The 16,861-nt window shown below is 46.4% G+C and overlaps 2 protein-coding genes across 6 annotated transcripts; one reads left to right on the forward strand and one right to left on the reverse strand.

Moving 5' to 3' along the window:
* Window positions 1–5,978: 5,978 nt before the first annotated feature.
* LOC133888246 (uncharacterized) lies at window positions 5,979–9,435 on the forward strand. Its single transcript, XM_062328411.1, has 8 exons — window positions 5,979–6,285; window positions 6,629–6,840; window positions 7,460–7,741; window positions 7,835–7,957; window positions 8,258–8,408; window positions 8,479–8,690; window positions 8,900–8,936; window positions 9,067–9,435. The coding sequence occupies exons 1-8, from the start codon at window positions 5,979–5,981 to the stop codon at window positions 9,195–9,197; spliced, it is 1,455 nt and encodes a 484-aa protein (XP_062184395.1). The 3' UTR covers window positions 9,198–9,435.
* On the reverse strand, window positions 6,170–11,128 carry LOC133888247 (uncharacterized). Of its 5 annotated transcripts, none has more exons than XR_009903771.1 (4): window positions 10,842–11,128; window positions 9,627–10,756; window positions 9,439–9,540; window positions 8,332–8,688 (listed from the first exon to the last, which is right to left on the reverse strand). XR_009903771.1 is itself a non-coding variant. In XM_062328413.1 (3 exons), exon 2 carries the CDS (start codon window positions 10,718–10,720, stop codon window positions 9,659–9,661), a length of 1,062 nt encoding a protein of 353 aa, XP_062184397.1. In that variant the 5' UTR covers window positions 10,721–10,756; window positions 10,842–11,127; the 3' UTR covers window positions 6,170–6,304; window positions 9,627–9,658. The 5 variants fall into 5 exon arrangements, 2 of the variants coding, with proteins under 2 accessions (XP_062184397.1, XP_062184396.1); XR_009903770.1 differs by having other exon boundaries at window positions 9,439–9,537; window positions 10,842–11,127; XM_062328413.1 differs by lacking the exons at window positions 8,332–8,688; window positions 9,439–9,540 and adding an exon at window positions 6,170–6,304 and having other exon boundaries at window positions 10,842–11,127.
* Window positions 11,129–16,861: the final 5,733 nt, after the last annotated feature.

The raw sequence follows: 16,861 nt of genomic DNA on the forward strand, positions 1-16,861 counted from the left end.
GTGTGATTGTGGAATAGTTCAAGAGAGAGGACAAGGCTGGCGTTGAGCGTGACTACACTAGAGTTCCTTATGAGTATAGGAAGATAGGAGAGTGCAATATCTCTGGAGTGAGCGCTTGTGAGAAATCCACTGTCACCAACACCCAAAATAAGTGTGAGGTTATCCTAGTTGAGCCACCCAAAATTTCTCTCAAGAAACAAATATGGATACCCAAGCCTAACGAGTACCGAAACCACCTTGACACCTTACCACCAATTCATGAGAAATACAAGCCTAAACAGTCAAAACAACCTCCTAGAGTGAATCCCAAACCTAAAAGAGGAGTTAGATATCACTGTGAATTTTGTCACTGTGAGGATCACCTAGTAGAGTTTTGCTTTAGGCGAAAGAGAAATGAGAGACGTGAGCTTGAATGGAAAAATCGGGACATGTACTACCCTACCCATGGTATACATGAGCCTTTTCACCAAGTTAGCCACAAGCAAGCTGCCCGCTCTCGTCGTGGTGGTAATTACAATGGCCACATGGTTGTAGGTGGTATTTTTGCCCGGTGTGTACCTAGTCATGCTTTATATGTCTATGGCTTATATGCACGTGGCTATGAGTCTCGAGGCTTTAGCGGACCACGTTTTCCCCATCGTGGTGCTCGCTCCCTGCCTATGAGAAAGAATGAGTATCATTGTTCTAATCCTGTTTTTAGATGAGTGTCTCAACACTAGAATGCTTCATATTTCACTAACTCCAGTGTTGAGTCATTTGCTTACAATTTCTCCTATTATTAGCAAGAGGACGAAGGCTTGGAGAACATGTGGATCATGGATTACGACTGTTCGTGCTACATGACCGGAAATCCCAAATGGTTCTCCAGCCTCACCCTACTGATACAAAAGGAGTACATCACTTTTAGAGATGACATTAGAGGAAAGGTAATAACAGTCGATGTCATCAAGGTGAATGTTCACTTTGTACTAAGGAGGTTGTTTTAGTTGATAATTTGAAGTACAATTTACTTTCAGTTTCTTAGCTTCTTGAGGATGGCTTTGAGAATTTGTGCGTATTTGATGGGTTTATTTTATGGGTCTACGGAAATCAATGGCATAATGAAAACTCAGTATATCCAATGTAATAAGTTTATTTGATAGGTCTATCTTGTAATCAAGTACTCACTTTAGTTACAAATAAGTGACATTTTGGATATCGATACGGTCCCCCAAAATACGACATTTACTACTCTATTTGTTATAATATATTTATAAATTATATCAAAAGTATACTATTATGAATTATTTTTCGAGACAAATTTACTCATATTATTTCCAAATATCCAAACTTAATACATAAAAAATAATTTGTAACTAAAGTTTAGAATGGTTGACTGCACGTAACTCAAAATGACACTTATTTATAGAGAGAGTAATTAAAATCTTGTATATGTCTCATTTGTGACCATAAAATCTCAAACTTGAAAACGTAAAATACTATCTTTATAGTCACGGACCTTCCACTGACTTGTGTCGACCTAAAAACTGCATCAATTTTTACAGTTGAGGGACAATTTTTATGGCCACAGGGTCCGTGACTGTAAAACCAATAAGATTTTACAGCTCCAATGGGTAGATTTTTACGGCCAAAATGCGACATAGAAATAAGCAAAAATTCAGGCGACTGAGAATTAGCAATTCTCTTGTTTGATCGCATAGACCAGAAGATACAGGATGTATCGCATAGGCCAGAGGGTACGTGGGCGTGGTATGGTCCTCGACCATGGAGTGCAGAATTGGTGTTTATTCACATCGTTGATACTCCTACTAGGATTGATGCAGTTACCAAGGAAGTTGTGAGATCGAATATTGCAATAGATGAGGGAAAGAGATTATGCAGAGCAGGACATTGGTGCAAAGGGTTCCATACTACTCTTCAATCTCAATATGTAAATAAGCACGATTGTCACACCCAATTTCTTGACATGTACTGACATATTGTAATCTCGTAATTCCACTCAGCAAACGGATCACGAAAAGCTACGTGCGACAGAAAGCTCTCTAGACTCTTATTAAGAAACACGACGCAAAATGAGCGCTACTTCAGGGACGGGAACTGGGCCAAGTCGTGCAAGGTCGGCTGTGGCAGGAGAGGTTTCATGGCAGCCGGCGGCTCCTCCTGAATGGGCGCGGGAGCGTTGTTCACCGCCCCTCCCTTGTTGTCTCCCGGTGCACCGCCGGCGACGTCGTTCGGCTTACGATTTTTATATACGAGCGCCCGGGCAGAAGGATAGGCTCTGCCTAAGAGTTCTCCGGTAAGATTGGTAGGCGTGGCTGGCTGCTGCTGCGTCTTGGTCTTGGCGGCGCTCGCTGCGGTGTTGACCTTATTGGCCTTGGATGCGACCGGCTGCTGCTGCTGCTGCTGCTTGTTTGCGGCGTTAACCTTGGCCTTGGATGCGGCCGGCTGCTGTTGCTTGTTCTTGGTGGAGTTGATCTTATTTGCCTTCCACACGGAAACCTGCGGCACCTGCTTCTTGTTAATGTTCTTGGGGTCTCTCGCTGAGGCGTGGACCTCGTCGGCCTTGGCTGCGGCGCCGAGGTCGGCCAGGCGAGTGTCGCCGGGGTCATTGCTCTCGAGGAACGCGAAGGGGTTGACGCTGGGCTTCAGCTCCGCCATGCCGGGCGAGAGCGAATCCTAGCCTGGCGGTCGCCGGTCGATGACGAAAGGGAAAACCCAGCGAATCGACGTCAGGTGACGGTGGCACGGCCGATGAGATCGGAAGACGCTCGATCGCTTGTTGCTAGTTTGAGGTTGGGTGCCGCGGGGTGTGCGTGGATGGATATATTGGCCGCGGGGGACGCCTGCACGGCCGTTGATCGAACTCGAGGCGGACTCGATCACACGAGCCACGAGACCGACTCGATTGTGGCACTGGGTACAAGTGTTGAGCTGGCGGTGTTGCGCAGCCTATCGCGGATTCGCAGTCGGAACTCGGGAACTCGTTGGGCTGTCTCGCGTTTGGGCCAGTTTGTGGGTCGTTCGTCTATGGGCCTAACTTGTGTATGCTCTTACCCAAGCAAAATTTAGCCCGTCAAGTTTAAGCCCATTTTAGATACAATGTCCTGCGCGGCTAGAGTACTGCTAGACGGACAGACGGTGATCCTATCTGTCGCCACGTTGATGAGGTCTAGTAAAAACGCATGGGTATCACACACGTATAAAACTAAAATATATCTATCGTATGGTTACCGATAAATCGTATTGCTGCATATGTGAGCCGGTGCCAGCTAGATTACAATACCAAGAGAAGCAGTATAAACTGAACATAACATTTGTAATTTTTAGAGAGCATGTGAGCCACTATTTATAGAGAGAGTAATTATCTCATTTTTTATCCCCTAGTTTGCATCGTTCAAGAGATACGTGAGCTCGTCCACCGTTCTTCATAAATGTAGTTAAAAAGTTAGCATATCAATGGGATAAAAATAATGAGACAGTTGAATTTTGTTTGAATTCAAATTAAATTAAAAGAAGAATATCACATGAAATAATAAAAATATATATAAATAGAGCACTACAAAGGAACTTATTTTTCATTATATAATGTAGGGCTGAAAATAATTTTAAAAATTAGTCCATCACATAATAAGAATATTAGTGATTTTTCTCAAATTTTTGAAAAATTATTTGAGGCACTAACAATTATTAGAAGTTATAAAAGTAGCCTTATTTGAAGAATTTTAGTTTAAAATATACAAAGGATTTTTAGTGAATCCAATTAAAATAGGTTGCGTATGGATTATGGAACACGTAAAAAAAATTAAAAATTTTAGAATAACAGAAGACCACCGTTTTAAAGTAGAGTTGAAACGAAATTTAATCAATATGGCTACTGTTTATGCACAGTAGTAGACAAGAGTTAGCCTGTATTTGGTACTTGAGATACCGAATATGGCATTATTTATTATATTCACCATCTCATATGCCGAGTTGATATTTGATTTTTTATTTCTGAGGTGCCGAATATGATGAAAAATGCTATATTCGGTAAATGAGGTGTCAAATATATATGTTAAATTTATAAATACAGTGATATATTATCTATTTCGATAAATACGATTTAGTATGTTATGTACTTATAGATTTTTGCCCACACGACCCTGCTAGTTGTTGCACCCTGCTATCAATATAATCTGGAACACTTTTCCCGTGGAGACTAACATCAGGCTGCATAGCCGTTATTAATAGCTCTTCCATCAATCCAATGTTGTCTTTCTCACCAAGACGCGTCATCGCCGATGGTGAAGCAACCACCTCCTCATCTGCTATTTGAAGAGGCGACAACGGATTCTCTGACGGCGATGGCTCTGGTAAGGCCGTTTCAACAGGAACTTTAAAATTTATCTTATAATAATTATTTATTACTATTATAGTATTTTCTATTTTTTTTATCTCCAACAGATATTTTTTTTTTTTATTATTCTCCTCCTCCTCTTGAACCCATGTACATATGCTGTAAACAGCGATATAAGGCCTCAGAACCAGCGGCAAATATGCCGCTCGCGGTAAAAAAAATCTTTCTCCCGTAACACTGTAGCGGGAGATACGGTCTCTATTGGAGTCGTCGTCACGCGTTGCCGAGCGGCAAACTTGCCAGCACAATATTGCCTCCTGTTGGAGCTGGCCTAACACATTGTTTGTCGGCGGCCGCTGCAACGTAGCTTGCCGACGTTTTTTAAGAACGTGCGGTCTTGATCTACATCTGCACCCGAAGCGTTCTTGCGAGACCGGATCCAAGGATGTGTGTTGGAATGGTCGATAGAATTCCTGTAAAAATTCAACATACATCGTTGAAGATACATAGCGACACCGAAGCAATGCAAACAATATTGCACCGGCCGCTACATAGTAGAAGTGCCATTACCGGCCGCCGGTCGCCTCTTCCACACGCGCTTTGAGCACGGCAATGCGCAGAGGTCCGTGCCATGTATGTTGGCCGGCCAAACGCTTTCGACGTGCGCGCGCGCGTCTCGGTGGTACCAGGAGACGGCCCTGAGGACTAGCAGCATAACCACGAAAGCTGTACTCCAGTTCGAACGGCGACATGTTCCATCGCTTCGAGCCGGACGGCGGTATGTCCCACTGCTCCGACGCAGGGTTGCCGGCTGCCGCTGCCAGGCCATGCTTTCTTTTGGCCGGTGCGTTCCGGGTCCAGGCACGGCGAGGTGCCATGGAAGTTGGCCGGCCGGCGATTTCTGCTCGCGCACGTACCACGGTGGTGCAAGGAGGAGACCACATCGAAACGTGAGTTCGGCGGAGCCATCGATGAGATCAGAGAAGAAGCTTACTTGTTGCCTTTTGCCGGCCGGCCGGCTTGAAAGCTGCGCGGCGGGGGCGCGTGCATATATAAGCTGCCGGAGATCGACGCTTGCCCGAGCCCCACCTTGCTAGAGCTCGTGCTTCCATTTGTTTCCAGCTATACGAGGCTGTTTTGTCCCGACACGATGCACTATCCAGGGAACCAGGAACCCAAGTTAAAAATTAATCTAAACACGCGCCGGTGTCTGCGGCGTTGCATCGCCGTGGACTCATCTTCTTTTCCGCGAAACCCAGTACAGTACGCAGACGCATTCACATCACCATAATGCTGGTTCCTGACGTACGACGACGGAGCTCTACCTTATATTCTTCAATGAGATCGATTACCTTTTTATGCAGCATCTTTGCCAAAATGCTGGTGTGGGGCCCTAAAGAAAGAGAAAAGGCTGGTCTGGGCAAACGAGAGCCGAATCGTACAAATTGAGAATTCGTACCAGTAACAGGCCTTTTATAGCCCATGGGCTTTAACGATACGATGGGAAGCTCTGTAACAAGCAGGCCCATTTATGCTATTCGGGCCTGGCCCAGACTGACATCCCCACTCCTCTGTCGGCCCTGCCGAACCGCGGCAGTGCGCCAGTGCGTTTACTCGCGCAGACACCGAGCGAGAAACGGACATGGCGTGCTACGCCGCCCTCCTGCACCAGCCGCTCGCCCCGTGCTCCTCCTCACGGCTAGGCGGCGCCTCGCGTGCCCCGCGCCTCCAGCGCGTAGTCCTTCCGCTCTCTTCCGCCTCCGCTCGCGCCAGGATCTCCCCGCGCTGCTCCTACTCCGCTGGCGCCGGCGCCGCCCCTGGGGAGCCGCCCGCGGCGGCGCTCCGGCGGGTCCTGGAGACGCCGGGCGCACACCAGGCGCCCGCCTGCTACGACGCATTGAGCGCCCGCCTCGTCGAGCGCGCCGGGTTCAGGGCCTGCTTCACGAGCGGTACGTGTTCGTCTCATCTCTGCAGAGAGAGAGAAAAAAAAGGTTATATTTCCGTTTTAAAGGAAATCAGGAGAACGCACATAGGCATCAATTATCTAGCGAGGAGGACTTCATACAATGTTGCTCATGTGCTGATCTATTGTTGCTTTTGCTTTTGGAGACACTTTGATCAGGTGGCATTATGCTATACTTCCGGAACTACCAGAAATTTACTCTTAGCTTATGTGTCCAGCCCTTAAAATAGTGTCAAACAATGCAGTGTCTTGCTTCTTGAGCTTGTGCCTCGTGCAAGGGTCTGCAGAAGAAGGGTTTTTATTGAGGTTCCCATATTTTGCCGTTGCAGGTTTCTCAATATCTGCTGCGCGGTTAGGATTACCAGATGTTGGTCTCATCTCTTATGGGGAAATGATTGATCAAGGACGTCTAATCACTGAAGCAGTCTCGATCCCTGTGATCGGTGATGCTGATAATGGTTATGGAAACTGTATGAATGTCAAGAGAACAGTAAAAGGATTTATTAATGCTGGTTTCGCTGGAATCATTCTTGAAGATCAGGTATGCTTTTCAGGGAGTACCTAATGCTAATGTCCCACGATAGATTGTGTTTGTTCTGCTTTTCCTGAAATTTGGCTCTTTCACTGTTCACTAAATCTTGTTAATTATGTTCAGTTAACCTTGAGTTTTCTATTTGATTGGTCGTATCAGCCTTGACTGGAAAAGGTTGTTAAAGCCCGTCAGCATTTGTAAATTATCCCTGTGCCAAATAGGAATAATTTTATATTCTTTTGTTGATATGGTATTTCCAGGGATGGGGCATGAACAGAAAACGTGGCATTCCTCTTGCTGAAATTCGTTGCAAGTACAGCTGTTTTTCTTTTGTGCTGTATTGTGCACAAGTAGTACATTAGTTACCATTTAGAATTAGCATCTTCTGCAATGAAAAATGGAACATGCATTGTGAAATAGTTGTAGCAATTGTTGCAGTCTGGATTCTGGAGCAGGGTAGGTTTGCAGGACTTACATATTTACGGAACCAATGTTCATTTATCTATGTATCAAATTGTGCATTCAAACTATGTAACCTTTACTGATTATTCATAAAATCGAGATAGATCTTTCTTTTCCCTTTCTCTGAAGTATCTCTTATAGTGATATGATATATAGTATTCTGAAGGTGTCGCCAAAAGCATGTGGACATACACAAGGAAGGAAGGTTGTCTCAAGGGAGGAAGCAAGTATGCACATAAAAGCCGCTGTAGATGCCAGGAATGAGAGTGGCTCTGACATTATTATTGTGGCAAGGACAGATTCTCGTCAAGCTATGTCTCTTGATGAAGCATTATGGAGAGTACGGGCCTTTGCTGATGCTGGAGCAGATGTTTTATTTATTGATGCCCTTGCCTCAAGGGAAGAGATGAAGGCATTTTGTGCTATTGCACCTGGAGTTCCAAAAATGGTTAGATATGTTCTATGCATCAGTGCTTTTCTGGTTTCCCATATACTTGTGATGGCCCCCATCATACTCTGTTAATCTGTTATCCTTCTGCAGGCCAACATGTTAGAAGGCGGTGGTAAAACTCCAATACTGAGCCCTGTTGAACTTGAAGAAATAGGTTATAAAATCATAGCCTATCCATTATCTCTAATTGGGGTATCGATGCGTGCAATGGAGGTTTGTTGTTTGTTTATATTTGTTCATTGAGTGTCATTGCTTCTCATATATATTATATTGGTTCGCTAACCATGTCATGTATGTCATTATTTCATTACTAGACTAAGTGCGCCCTAAGAGATTCTGCACATTGATTGCCATTAGCAGTTTTGGGAAGAAAAAGAAATCAGCATGTGTGTATGTGTGTCATGTGACCTTGTGCATATACGCAGTAGTTGTTGTGTAGCTGTTAAATCTGGTGTGCAGATATATGCTAAATTTCAACTACCAACTGAACTGTATACGACACATGATCTGCAGGATGCTCTTGTTGCTATAAAGGGTGGTCGCATACCTCCTCCAGGCAGCTTGCCATCATTTGAAGAGATCAAGGATACACTCGGGTTTAACCACTATTATGAAGAAGAAAAACGATATGTTGTGACATCAGCCCAATCATCGTACAGGACCGGTATTGACCAGCACACTTATTCTACATTATATATGAATGAATTTGTTTAACCTGCAGCGACTCAATATAGGTTATCATGATTACACAAGTGAACCAAGCAGTCCAGGAGATACCAGGTCCACGACTGAAAAACCACAAGAACCTGTTATTGACATATTGCCTCAGCTCTATGATGTTGGTTCCAGCGGCGGCAGAGGACCATCAACTGGAATGTGGTCTCGTACACTTCGACTAAAGATTACAGGAAGAGATGGAGTCCAGAAAATTGATGCCAGAATACCTGTAAGTAACCATTGATTGATTCCAGTGTTCAATATCTGGTAGTCAGATTAAAGTTCTAAAACCACATCAAACCTACTTAAATCAACAGCTTTACCTTGGGATATATGCATGCTTGTTAATTAGTTTCTTCCTCCTATTTTCTGCATATTTTACTGTGATCGAGTAATTCCAATACTGATTAAATGGTTGTTCCCTCTTTAATTCTCCAGGCCGGATTCTTAGAAGGGATGACAAGAATTATTCCAGGTCTGCACTTATAGTCCTAAGGGCATGATTCTATAAATGTGCTTGTATTTTCGAAAGAAAAAAGGAATCTGTCAAATGTTGATGCGCTTGTCTATGTATCATATGATGATCTCCTTTTGCCACTTTGCAGGCTTGGCTGGAGCTAATATCATGGAAAGGCTTCGGAATGCACCTATTGATACCGACAACCCCCAAAACGGCCAGATACTGCTTGATTTTGAGGATTCGATGGGAGATAGGATCCAGGTGTTCATTGCGTAAGCGTGCCTATGCTGCCTTTGCTGGTACACTGAAAGCATGGACGTTTCAAGTGACCGCAGGGTCCAGGCGTCTTGCTCGTTGTGTTAGCCAGTGAGCTAGTGGAATCCAATCTAGTAGTTGAAGCAGATGATTTAAACATCGATTATGTCGATGAACTATTTACAAATGACAAGGTTTATGTGCCAAAAATCCTGAATTTGATTTCAAATAATGAAGTAATTCTTGATGAGTTATGAAATACCATGTTCTTCTATTTGCTCATGTTCTGATGTACCAAGAAGAGCAGCGAATGTCATCGACCCATATCTGAATCTTGCGGGACCCATTTTTCCGTATACTTCTTCTGTATGTCACACAATATACCTGAGGTACGATCCTGAACACTAGTATACCAACACAACTACATATTCACCAATCACCAGTAATTACCTTGTTGAGGCTCATGCCCTGTAGCAATGTTCTTAGGCTAGCTTGTGCTGCCATGCTTCATCAAACAGATCCAACAGGTTGCCGTCCTTGTTGCTGCTCTCCTTGCCGCTGGTTTCTCCCGTCTCACTGGTTCCCGCCTCTGGAGAGGCAGCCTGTTGGCTTTCAGCCTTCTCTGTCTCCCTGCTCTGCATGGCCTGCATGATTTCTGCCGCGTGTGCCTCGACAACCTCCATGGAGCGGGAGCGCCCGTCCTGTTTCACTCTCACCCCCTCGGCGCGTTGTTCGGCACCTGACGCCTCAAATTTCATCGGGTCTCCCTCACCTTCACTCTCGTCAGAGCCGACCTCTTGCTTAGCTGCCTCAGGATGCGTTGCCTCCCTGTCTGCGCCTTGCGCGGCATCGTCGTCATCACGGCCAGTCTCCTCGCTGCTCGGCCTGAAATAATCGTCTCCCGTGCCGGAATGCGCCATCTCCTCGTTGCACCGAGTTTCCCCGGTGATCTTCTCCGCGTAAGCGACGCCGATGGTTCTTACTCCATCCCGCGCTCCGCTGCCGTCATCCACCGTGACAACCCCCAGGATTCCCGCTTCCGGAGCCACGTCCTCGCATATCTTCTCCACGTCCTGGTCCGCCGCGCCTCCCGCTTCCTCGTCGCACCGGATGTCCCTGAACACGTCGCCGCCCTCGTCGACACGGCACTGTTTCACCGGAGCGAACCCGAACCCCGCGACTCCGCTCCTCACGCCGGCCACCAGGGCCTCGAGGCCGTCGACTGCGCCGTCGAACCTCACGGGCAGGGACTCCACGAGGAGGACGAGGTCGTCGACCTTCCTGAGCACGCGCTCGGCGCGGGGGAGGAGCACAGCGGCGACGTCCTGCGCGACGACGAGCTGCCGGTCGACGAAGGAGAGCGCCGAGAGGCACCTCAGCCGCAGCCGCAGCGGGCGCAGGACCGGGGCTGCCACGTGGGAGAACCCCCTGGCCAGGCACCCCACAGGGCAGCTCATTGTCTCGACGCGCCGGTACGCGCTCTCCGCCACGGCCAGTATGGACTCGCCGCAGCTGAGCAGCAGGCGTGACCTCGGCGCCTGCATCGGCGGTGTCTTGGTGTTGCTCTCGAGATCCCCGTCCTGCAAACCCAGTAGTGGTAGCCTCCTTAAGTATTAGTGCGAAAATGTGGGAAACCAAATGATCGCAGCTGAAAGAAAGGCTTACCACGACGATGCGTAGCTCAAACGAGGGCGATACCGACAATCACATGAAGCTGAAGGCGCTGAAGCATCGATCGGCTATGAGGGCCACAAGGACTGCAAGTTCGGACTCAGGAGTTCATCCATTCAGCGCAACGCGCGGCGCTAACCCCGGACCTCTCAAAGAAAGAGGATGAGAATGAGCACGCGCCCACCTGCAGGCAGGAAGTCACGGAGAGACGGGGACTTCTCTCGATCGGTCAGCTCATGGCGGAGGGCCGCGGGGAGATAGCGGCGGGCAGCTTAGGTTTCATTTACGGGGGAGCGGACCGCGGACGGGTGGTTCGAATCCGCAAGGACGGCGATGCCACACTGAGGCTGTGACGAGGGCCGCGCCATGTGGCGGGAGCCCGGGCGCCGCGTGCGAGCCGCCGTGTTGCTGGTGTGGGATTTTTGCGTCCGCTCACTGGCGGGTGAGCGTAAGGGTAACTATAACAGATATCTAAAACTAGTCTTAATAGCTAGGTTTTGAGTATACGAGTAAAAAAAACTCTTCTAACAAGCTCAAAAACATTAAAAAAAACAGCTACGTTCAAAATACGCCTTCCAGCTCGCAAGATGCAGAGAACACTAATCAGACTCCTAGTCGACGAAATCCTTGATCTCGTGCTTCGCACGCATGCGCGAAGCGCTCGCCGGTGGGGCGACTGTCGCCCCTCTCCCCCCGCCCCCAGCTCGGTGAGCGGCAGTGCGTTACGAGGGCGTTGTTCGGCTGCCACCGGTTGGCGGCGGCTCTATGGAGGCGCGCGTCTAGCGGTGCCGCACGTGGTCGGCTCTATGAAGGTGGCCAAAGGGATCTCGCTAGAGGCATTCGATATTGCTTGCCTGCTCTATTGAGGAACAAGGCTACGGCAGGATCTAGGAGACCCGATAATATAGCTTTTTCTTCTTCTTTTTGTTTTTTTTTGTTACAAATGGATTATGATGATGATAGTTACTGCAAAATACTTGATTTTGTAGTCCTCTACAAACCAGATTACATCGAAACACATGGATGCCAATTTTTCACGGGTAAAATAGCAGGTTATTTGTGATGATTGGGGGCCATATGTCAACTTTCACTTACGTAATTATGATACATTGGTAGTTGCATATTTGAGTTTGGAACAAGATAATTTAGGTGCACTGCTCATGTAGTCCATAAAATGTTGCCTTAGTTTTGCCAACATTAACTGTACAAGGGGGTATTATTTTTTTAGCTGCTGCAATCTTATGACTGATGCAATTTGTTTGTTATGTGCAATATATAGTTTTGGACAATGCAATTTAATGAACCGGTGTATATGCTACAATGTGCTGAACATATTGCATAGGAACAATAGACGGGTTCTATATTAATTTGTTGTCTAGTGACAACCGTTCATTAGATTGGGACAAAGACAATGAAATGGTTAGCCCACCTGAGGAGCGGCAATCACCATTTGAAGAAGTGACTCCCATTGTGAGACCAAATCAGAAAAGATCAAAGAATTTTAGCGAAAAGGAAGATGAATTATTGGTGTTGGCATGGCTGAATATTAGTATGGATGTTATTTAAGGCAACGACCAATCACAATCTACATATTAGAAGCAAATTTATGATTATTTTTACTCCAACAAAGACTTTAATTTGAATCGCATTCAAAGTTTCCTAATGCATCGTTGGTCTCATATTCAAGAAAATGTAAAAAAGTTTGCTAGCTGTCTTTCTCAGATTGAGCGGTGAAGGCAAAGTGGAGTTACAATTGAAGATAAGGTTAGAATATTTGTCCTTAATTTGGCAGATGCCTCGAATACTTTATGTCAGTTTAATGTGACATGTTTTTTTGACAGATTTTGCATGCATGCACTCTCTTCAAGCCCGAAGATAAGAACAATAAGTCATTTCAGTACATGTATTACTGGAATCTTCTAAAAACCCAACCAAATAAGGTTGCTAGGTCGGCTCAAGTCTCATCTTAGAAATCTTTTCAAAAGAAATAGAAGACCACCCTCAATTCAAATCCGGGTACAACTACTCCAAGTACCCCAAATGATAATGGGGCGGCAACTCTAGAATATGAAGTGTCAACACAACCATTGGAGAGGAAAAAGAGAAAGAAAAAAATACACCGAGGTGGGGATTCTATGTTCATGGATGTGCAATGGATAATATGTGGACAAAGAAGAAATAGATGGATGTGGAGAAAGAGTTTAAAAAAGAGGAGAGATACAAACAAGCATTTACATTTGAACAAGAGAGATACAAACAATCAATTGCAATAGAACAAGAGAGATTAGCACTAGAGCAAGGGAGGGTTGCAACCGAGAAAGAACAACTTGAGGTAGAGAATCAAGAGGTACAATTGAAGAGGATGGTGAAAGAAGAGAGAATTATGGCTATTGATATTACTGGCATGTCCGAGACACAATAATGATACTACAGGAGTCTGCAAAATGAGATCATGATTCGCCAGTGCAGTGGCTCAGGTTGATCTTGTATGGATCTCTATGTTGTGTCTTCTGTTACTGTTGGTTGAACTATTTCTTTGTGTGTAATATTTGGGATGTTTGACATAATCAAGACTAGGACTCATACATTATTAATGTGGATCTCCATGACATTACTAGAGGTGCTCAATTAGATTTGCTTGAAACTGAGAGTGAGTTTCTTTGTCTGTAATGTCATGATAAGTTTGAATGAACTCACTTAGTTCTGGTGTGGGTTCATGGGATGGTGTCACATTTTCTCCTAGCCCATTAAATTGTAAGTCTTACGCTTCACCTCGCTCATCTTCAATGATCATATTGTGCATGATCACACAAGTAGTCATTATTTGGCTAAGTGTATACTGGTCCCAAAAACGAGTAGGTCCACGTACAATGGCGAAACGAGATTGCAGAATTCCAAAAGCTCATTCCACATCCTTTCTAACTGCTTCTTGTGCTTTGGCAAAATATCTTATCTTATTGCCTTGTGGCCTCTAAATGGTCTTCACAAAGGTGGCCTATGGAGGATAGATACCGCCAGCAAGATAATATCACATTGTATAATTGTGATCATTAATGGTATAGTTCACCTTTGGAGCCTGCCCTTCTGCTAACTTCTCAAAGAGTGGGGAACGTTGAAGCACATTGATATCATTATGAGATCTAGGTAAACCAAATAAAGCATGTCAAATTCATAGATCTTTTGAAGCAACGGTTTCTAGAATGATTGTGGGCTCACGTATATGATCGGTATAATACTTTGTCATGCTGTGGGGCAATTCTTATACATGCAATTATGCACCCCAAAGCCCGGAAAAGCATATTTCCTCCCCTATTACAAGTATTCTAATAGTATCATTCTCATTTGGTGCTCTCAGATACTCATCTCTAAATACATCAATAACAGCTTTGATAAGCCTTCTCAGACTTTCTATAATGGTTCTTTCTGCAATGCGAACAAGGGCATCAATAGCATCCGTCGAAACTCCATAAGATAGCATTATGAATGTTTCAATAATCTTCTGTAAAGCACTTAAACTAAGTTGTTCAGTTGTATTTCTCCTTTGGACAAAATAGTCATCATGTTGCTCTACATCATGCATTATGCACAAAAAGAGAGAGCGCCTCATTCTAAATCTGTACAGATACGAAGAATAAGCCGTGGCTACGACTATCAAGATCAGCGGAAAACTCTTAAGATATGGCTTTATTTACAAACCTACACCTAAAGAACATCGGGCCATAGGTAGGATCGTCCAAGAAGTAGTCTCGGAATAGCATCCAACACCCTTATGATCTGTCGCGATTGACGATTTGATGGCCAGGGACCGAACTACCAGGCCATGGCGCACTGATAACTTGATATTGCTTGCACGCTAGGTCGGCTACAGCAACAATGAATTCGTCATCGTCATCGAACGACCACGAATCCATGACCTATTTCAAGAGAAGGCTATGGCAACTCATTGTGATATGGGAGGCTGAAGGGAGCAGTGGTGTGCAAGAGAAGAACCACCGGGGAGAGTAGATACACAGGCTTAGAGAAATACAATCGCTGGACAAATGATTGTTGGAAACATAGTGGTTGGAACATGATGTTCCAAATATAGTAGTTGGGAATAATCGTTCGAAATGTTTTTATTTAAAAATAACTGTTGATAATTTATATATTTAAAAATAGTTGTTGAAAATATCACGGTTTGAATGGTAACCGTTTAAAAATAGAGCTGTGGGATAGAGAGTCAGGTATTAGGAGTTTGTTGAAAAAATGCAGTGATATTAGAAAAGAATCTTATTAGAAAAGCTTCTTATTGAGTTTTGAGAGTGACTTTTAGGAGTTTGTTAGAGTTGCCCTAATAACGGCTGCGCGGGCGCGGCAGGTGGTGGCGAGCCGGGTGTCGCTGCCACACTTGCCATGCCGTGCAAGCACGAGCGGATCGGAACATATCGCGTGCCGTTCGTGGCTCTCTGTTTCCGCTGAACACATGCCGAGCTAGTTGATCCCTCGTGCCGTGGGCTGCCCCGGGTTTCACGCTGGTTTAAGAACCGATTAAATTTGGTTTGAACGTGCTCCCGTTTTCTGGATTTGCACAATACACTAATTAGAATGTTTGTATGAACCTGAATAGGAAGATACTCAATACATACATCTTGCAGGGTAAAATCTCAAGTGTAGACGACAGCTCGTCCATAAGTGTTTTGACTTTGTAGGATGCTGCTATTGGTGCCATGATGATATGCAAAGCATAAATTCAGACTATGGTTCCCCCAACAGGAGTGGGCCTACTAAGGACATGGGTATATACTAAAATTTTGTTCTATTTTTTTTCTCCATAGGTTATATTTTATAGGTGTAATGGGTGACCATGGTTCATTACGGTCCAAACCCATCTTGCTATGACCTGATAAACGTTGACACGATCAAAACTCACAACCACAGTCCATGTGTGTCGGTGTATCGAAAACCAGGGGTCCTTGAGTCCTGAGACCGGGCCGGCCGTCCGTCACGTGTCACCATCCCGCGAGGTCCTCCCTGTAGGATGAGGAAAATCTAAGTTCCGGAAAAAGATGCTCGGGGCCACAGCCTCTGGTTTCCGAGCACCCTAGTTCCCCGGTGACCCGCAAAGTTCAAGTACCGGGAAGAAAGTACTCGGAGGGGTTCCCACTCGCCCCCGAGTACCATAGTCCCCCAATGGGCCGAACAGTCAAGTGCTCGGGAGAGAGTGCTCGGGGCTGCACGTGACAGCCCCCAAGGACTCGGTTCCCCAAAGGGTCTAAAGGAGTGCTCGGGAGAGAGTGCTCGGGGCTGCACGTGGTAGCCCCCGAGGACTCAGTTCCCCGAAGGATCTGCCCAAGTGCTCGGGAGAGAGTGCTCGGGGCTGCACGTGGCAGCCCCCGAGGACTCGGTTCCCCGAAGGTCTTACAGAAGTGCTCGGGAGAGAGTGCTCGGGGCTGCACGTGGCAGCCCCCGAGGACTCGGTTCCCCGAAGGTCCTACAGAAGTGCTCGGGAGAGAGTGCTCGGGGCTGCACGTGGCAGCCCCCGAGCACTCGGTTCCCCGAAGGGTCCTACAGGAGTGCTCGGGAGAGAGTGCTCGGGGCTGCACGTGGCAGCCCCCGAGCACTCGGTTCCCCGAAGGTTCGCGCAAGATCGCCCGACGACTCGAAGGGACCCGTCGGCGGGGTGTCAGCCAGTCAAAGGTCCAATGCCGCATTTAATGGGCACGCGCGGCCTGACATCCTGACATCCTGACATTCTCAGCTGCTCATGCCATGGTGTCAGTCCCTGCCATGCTTTGGTAGGGGGGCGTGGGTCCATTAATTGCACGAGTCCCGTCCCGTATCATCCGGGGTACCTCGGGATAACGTTGCCAGAATCAAAGCGTTCCGCCTGCCACCCTGCCCTGACAGAAGAACAAGACAGGGTGGGCGCACCGGGCGCCTCTGTGGCCGCCCGGTGGGCCCTCTCAACGGCGCCGGAGGACGTCCACAGTGGCGGGTGGTCGGATGCGCGCCGCATTTTTCCACCGCCCCTGTCA

Source organism: Phragmites australis, chromosome 13 (genome assembly GCF_958298935.1).
Source record: "Phragmites australis chromosome 13, lpPhrAust1.1, whole genome shotgun sequence".
NCBI classification, from domain to species: domain Eukaryota; kingdom Viridiplantae; phylum Streptophyta; class Magnoliopsida; order Poales; family Poaceae; genus Phragmites; species Phragmites australis.